We start from the raw sequence: 6,220 nt of genomic DNA, 5'->3' as shown, positions 1-6,220 counted from the left end.
TTAAGATAGAAAGTTACTAGTTAGTACGCGTATCAATTAAACTCGATGTAAACTAAGACTATAGATATCTGTTTTTAATTGAAAAACAAAAATTTATTTATTTTTAACTTGCACCACAACATATACTTAGGTTGTGTTTCAAATTTACTGCCAGTGCTAAAAATCTACAGTTTACATTACATACACTATATGTATAGATTTTCAGTACTAACAGTCAATTTTGGCACACTATGCAACCATAATATGTATAAAAATATAATACGGAAACATATACAGCGCAAGGAAAGATGATGCCTTTGAAGACTCTTGCTGTTTGTAATAGAAGTAGCGTATGTAAGTACATATATTGTCGTTACGCAGCGTCCCGCTAAGCGTGCGCCGATACCATTGCGCAAACGAACGAGGAACGCGAGCGAATCGTGCTCAGCGCTCGGTGACAAATCGGTGAGGTATCGGCGCTACGGTGGCGACTGCACTAGGCGACTGTGGTAAGGAGTGCGAGAACTGGCGAAGAGGCGCGGAGACGAGGCGAGACGAGGCGAGAACAGCCGAAATGGAGGAGAGTCAAACATCGGAAAGTGTCGCCGTGCTACCGGACATGTCCGAACCGTTGACGAGCGAGACCGAGGAGGCGGCTACGCTGACGAGTGAGCACGAGGCACATCCTGTCGCGGTCACGGCGAGTGTCACTACGGTATCGGGTGTTCCGGGCGTACCCGGGGTCGGCGTACCAGTCTCTCTTCCTGTGGGCTCCATCATCGGCGTAGCGAACTCGACCAATGGCACGACTTTCAACGTCATCACCTCGGATCAACTGCAGGTGTGTCCATAGGGCTCGGACGCAAGTACTTCTTGAGAATACTCGCACGATTCTAAGGCCGGTATTCTTATTTTAAAACTATTTTAAATAATATCTGCATGCGGCGCATCTGATTGGTTCATGATATTTTAAGACTGTACTCGAGACGTTCTTGAATATATAAGAATCTCTCTCTCTCTCTCTCTCTATATATATATATATATATATCACACGCGCGCGCGCGTGATTAAGTCTGATCTACATAACACGCAGAACGAAGGTCGCAAAACTAGAAACTAACCTAACAAACGTATTTGAATTACAATAGGTTGCAGGGCGCAGGAACTTGGATGTCCTTCAACTTATATTAACGCGTCCTTGTATCCTGCAGTCTGCAATCTATTATAATCTAAAATACACATTTACTTGCGCCCTGCGACCTGTGTTGTGCATGCTATCTGGCTTTAAAAGTGCGGTCCATTTAACATTCGCAATACTTGCGAGTATCATTTTACCCTTCTTGTCATCAAATATTAAACAAAGATGAAATAAACACTCGACGTTGCGAATTGCATTAAATAGAACGCACTTTATGAATATCGGCCTAAGACGTGAGGAATTTAATCAGCGGACGTGACTTTTTTTTCCCTCCTACTGCTAAGGACAGAATTCATAGTCGTTCTTCAAATCTCAAGTCTCATTCCAATCTCAAAACTCAGATTTCGAATCTGCAATCTAAATTTCAATACTAGTGGCTAATCGTCAAATTCAGTTCTTTGTGACTATTTGTGACTGAGCGAGAAATGCGAAAATCATGGTGAGAATGAAATAAAGCATAATGTAGTAGTATAATGGGAATTGCAAATCAATTTATAGAAATTTTTAAGAAAGTGTGAGGTAAAAAATGGAAATATTTATATGTTCATAATATTTATAATATGTTTATAATATTTAGAAGGTTAAGTAGATATTTTAGAGATACAAATAATTAATTTCATAGAAAATTTCAATATCGATTGAATGCATTGTGAATAGGAATCTATTTAATGTTGCATTAAATGAATATAGATTAAAATTTTTATATGTTATATAATTTGAAAATTACCTTTTTCAGATATAGCCATTTAGACATAGTACGTTCTGATGCAAATGTGGCCTATCTTTCAAGACTTGCTCGCAGTATTCCCTAGTTTAAATTACATTCTCGGTGGCCTGTGATTAACCACTTTATTAGTGCAAGCTGACAGCTTTGACTTAATTTCCCTTCAACGATACGTTTGAAACGGACATGTCAGAAGTATTCAAATTTTACTCGTGTCTTCAAGAACTCTGATTTTTGCTGATATCTTACATGTTAAATATGGATTTCAGATAACAGTTGTATTTCTTCCCCTGTGTGTATATGTATATATATGTATATATATATATATATGTTGGCTTTAACAACTACTGAGGCTCTTATAGGCAATTTTATTTATTGAATACAAACAGGTAAGATTGTGAGGACTGTAAATTATTAATATGCGTTGTTGTGAGATGCATATTAATAATTTACAGTCTCTGAAATCTTATCCACATTTTTTTTCTATGACCTTGCGTTTTGGCTCCGAAACTAAAGTTCGATAAGTCTGTTTTAAAGGATGCCTATTGAACATCAAATTATTAAATTAATTGTCAATTTAATTTGTGATATTACTACATTAGTTTAATTCCATTTTTAAGTCCAAAATTTCAATTCGGCATGCAGTTTAAATGACTACATACGTAGTATATATAAATTCAAATAGAATTATTTAAGCACTTAAGACACAGCTTCAATTCAGCAGGAATCAGAGTTCTTGAAGACATGAAAAAGACTTGAATACTTCCAATATATCCGTTCCTAGTATATCGTTGACGGAAAGTTAAGTTGAAACTGTCAGCTTGCACTAATAAAATGGTTAATCACAAACCTACGTGAACATAATTTAAGCTAGGGAATACTGCAAGCAAGTCTTGAAAGATGGGCCACATTTGCATCAGAACGTACTAGGTAAATGGCTATATCTGAAAAAGTAAAAAATAATTTTCAAATTACGTAATACATACAAATTTTAATCTATCTTCATTTAATGCAACGTTAAATAGATTCCTATTCAGGATGTATTCAATTGAAATTGAAATTGAAATTTTCTATAGAGTTCATTATTTGTACCTCTAAAATATTGTTACTTAACCTTATTATAAATATATTATAAAAAATTTAATTCTTTACCTAATACTTTCTTAAAAATCTCTAAATGGATTTTCGGTCCATTATACTATGTAACTTCACCACGGTTTATTTCATTCTCGCCATGATTTTCGCATTTCTCGCTGTCACAAACAGCGATGAAGAACTGAATTTGATGATTAGCCATTAGCACTGAAATTTAGGTTGCAGATTCTAGATTTGAAATCTGAGTTTTGAGACTGGAACGAGACTTGAGACAGTGAGAAACCTGAGGCCGCCGTCCCATGAGCGGAAATTTACAGTGGAACGAAACACACAGCGAGACCAATCACAATCGCAGAAAAGAAAACAGAGTAAAGACTGCAGAGTCGTGATTGGTCGTGTTGTTTCATTCCGTTGTAAATTTCCGCTCATGGGATGACAGCCTGAGAGAGGACATGACGGTCCAAAACCTGTAACCGCGCAAAATGTTGCCGCGCATTACTGCCCTCTGACAAAGTGGATCTAAACTACATAGCAACGTCCACTTTTCTTAGGGTATATCGTCCACTTTTCAAGGCTGGAGATGATAAATCGATATTTGGTTCATATAATCGTGCTACATATGTAGCATAAAAAAAGTGGACGTTGCTATGTAGTTTACATCCACTTTGTCAGAGGGCAGTAGTGCGCGGCAGCATTTTGCGGTTACAGGTTTTGGGCCGTCCTCTCTCAGGTTTCTCTCTGCTTGAGATTTGAGGAACCACTAATGAATTCGGGTCTTAAGTATACTGTGCTTGATGACGATGACGTATGATGTAAGAAAGCAATAGAAGTATATTCATTTGATGTACTGTCTGGACCGGACCGTCCGCGTCTTGTCGACAAAGCTTTCCCTGATATAAAAAAAAAAGTTGATAGGATTTCTATTAATTTCTATCGTTTTTATCAAGAATTTATATAATTTTCTATCATCGATCTCGTGAGCATCATGATTGATCGGATATGAATCTTATTGTATTTTATCAGGTTCTATGAGATTTGTATTTGGTTCTATAAGATTCGTGTAAGATTTGGTTCAAATTTATGAATTCGCTGATCAAATTCCATATTCTTTCTTTTTCAAGATCCCTAACCTCTCTTAAGCCTCACGATTTAGGGCCTAAGCACAAAGATAACCGTAAATCCGGATCTACAATAGGGTTTTAAACCTTAAACCATAAGAAATAGGCGAATCACAGTCGCTTATTCTTCTCGGATTCGACTGTAATTGGTCAATTTCTTACGGATTGAGGCTTAAAACACCTATTGTAGATCCGGGGTAACTGAGTCAGAACATAAGTTATAGCTGTAGATTGACCAAGACATTTTGCGTTGATCTACGACTACGACTCACGTTTCACGGATTAGTTACGACCATTTTTATGCTGAAGCCCTTAACCAGCTTTAACGCATACAAACACAGGTAGACGGCCTGAAGCTGTAAAGTATAAAGAGATACTGGTAGATTACACTTACGTGAGATTAAATGCGACTTACATTAGGCCTAAAAATATAGATCTAGTAAAACGCTCTGGGGCTCTATTCTTGAAAAGAAACGTATACGAAAGTCTAGGGAAATACTATAGTATACGTAACGTATACTGTAGTATTTCCCTAGACTTTCGTATACGTTTCTTTTCAAGAATAGAGCCCCTGTTCGAAATCTCCTTTAAGTTGGAGTATAAATCAAGGTACAAGTCAGATCGTTGGGTGTAAACTAGGCCAATAACCGTTACTTTTTACTATTTAAAAGTAATAATAACGTCATTACATTTTTACAATGCGTGCATTCAGTACTACAAATACTCATAATAGATACAAAAACTCATGGTGGAAATATATAAGGTGAAACAATACGCATAATGGCGGTAGCAATACTGGAAATAACCAATCAAATATGTCCGAATATGCACTTTCCTACTGCGCATCTATCGAATTGCTTCACCTTATATATTTCCACCATGCAAAAACTCACTGAGCGCTCAGTGAGCGGCCATAGTACTAGGTGCATTCAGTACTACAACCGCTCACTGAGCGCTCAGTGAGCTCTTGGATCTGATTGGCATAGGTATTCCGTTAGATCTAAAAATATAGACCAAACAGATACAAGAACTTACTGAGCGCTCAGTGAACGATCGTAGTACTGAGTGCACTCACTAAATGTAACCATTAACTATGTAAAACGTGCGCGCGCGCGCGCGCGCGCACACACACACACACACACACACACACACACACACTTGCGCGCGCGCGCGATATAGTTATTGAATGTCCCATTTTAATTTATCCAGCCGGTTTTCTCAAAATTCTTAAGTTGAAATTCTTTAAGATGAAAATGTTTCAGATAAAAGTTTTATAGCTTCAAGAGGGAAAGAAGTTGGTGACTTTAGTTGATTTTGAAAAGATGTCCTTAAGATGATGCTAAAACCGATAATAGTGACATCTTTAATTCATTTCTTATATTATATATCATTCTGTCTTACTCAAACGCATATATATGCCATCTATCGCAAGTCGCACAACTACTGCTACACGAAATTTCGGCTTCCAGTCTTCGCAAAGCATCCTTATACATGTATTTTCCACTCTCTCTTTCTCTCTCTCTCTCGGTGAAAGTACTTCTACTAGTACTTTTCTTCTAGACTTTCAATCTTAGTTCTACAAACTCGGTATCATTCGTTCCAGTAATGTGACCTCAGCTGCACGGTTATTTTTAAGATATGGACTCTAAGGCCGGTATTCATAGTCAGATCTTATATTCAAGACCGTTTTAAGTACGGTCTTAAAAAGTCATGAACCAATCAGAGGGCTGCATTAGCGTCTTAAGACATCTTAAGATCGAACTTAAGGCGATCTTAAATATGAGAAACGACTATGAATATCGCCCTAAAACTCTTATATCAAGCAAATATATACCCGAGGTGACAGCTGTACAGCTGGTCATAGAAAGATTGCAACACTTTTTCTTCGATGCGTTTCGGAACGCAGCTTGCTCTCTCTTAGTGATTGATTCTTACCGACGAGATACTATTAAAGACCGACATCCTTACGGAAGTTCGCGTCCTTGTGAATATTGAAGTGATTAAGAGTTAAAACTGATAATATTGTACTAATTTTATGATTTATTAGTTTAGTAGATGTATTTATGCATTTATAACTCAATAATACTCGATTTTTCTTTAAAATTG

At 37.1% G+C, this 6,220-nt stretch overlaps 1 protein-coding gene across 1 annotated transcript in view; it reads left to right on the top strand.

Moving 5' to 3' along the window:
- The first annotated feature begins 367 nt into the window (after window positions 1–367).
- Deaf1 (deformed epidermal autoregulatory factor 1) overlaps window positions 368–6,220 on the top strand; it is a 77,729-nt gene continuing 71,876 nt past the window's right edge. Inside the window, exon 1 of the mRNA XM_018519761.1 lies at window positions 368–820. Coding sequence (XP_018375263.1) covers window positions 554–820 — 267 coding nt within the window. The 5' untranslated portion in view covers window positions 368–553. The remainder of the gene's footprint in view (window positions 821–6,220) is intronic.

The sequence above is a fragment of the Trachymyrmex cornetzi genome, unplaced genomic scaffold (assembly GCF_001594075.2).
Source record: "Trachymyrmex cornetzi isolate Tcor2-1 unplaced genomic scaffold, Tcor1.1 scaffold840, whole genome shotgun sequence".
Classification (NCBI taxonomy): Eukaryota; Metazoa; Arthropoda; class Insecta; order Hymenoptera; family Formicidae; genus Trachymyrmex; species Trachymyrmex cornetzi.
The sequence above is the reverse complement of the archived record's forward strand: the minus strand, read 5'-3'. Positions and strand labels throughout refer to the sequence as shown.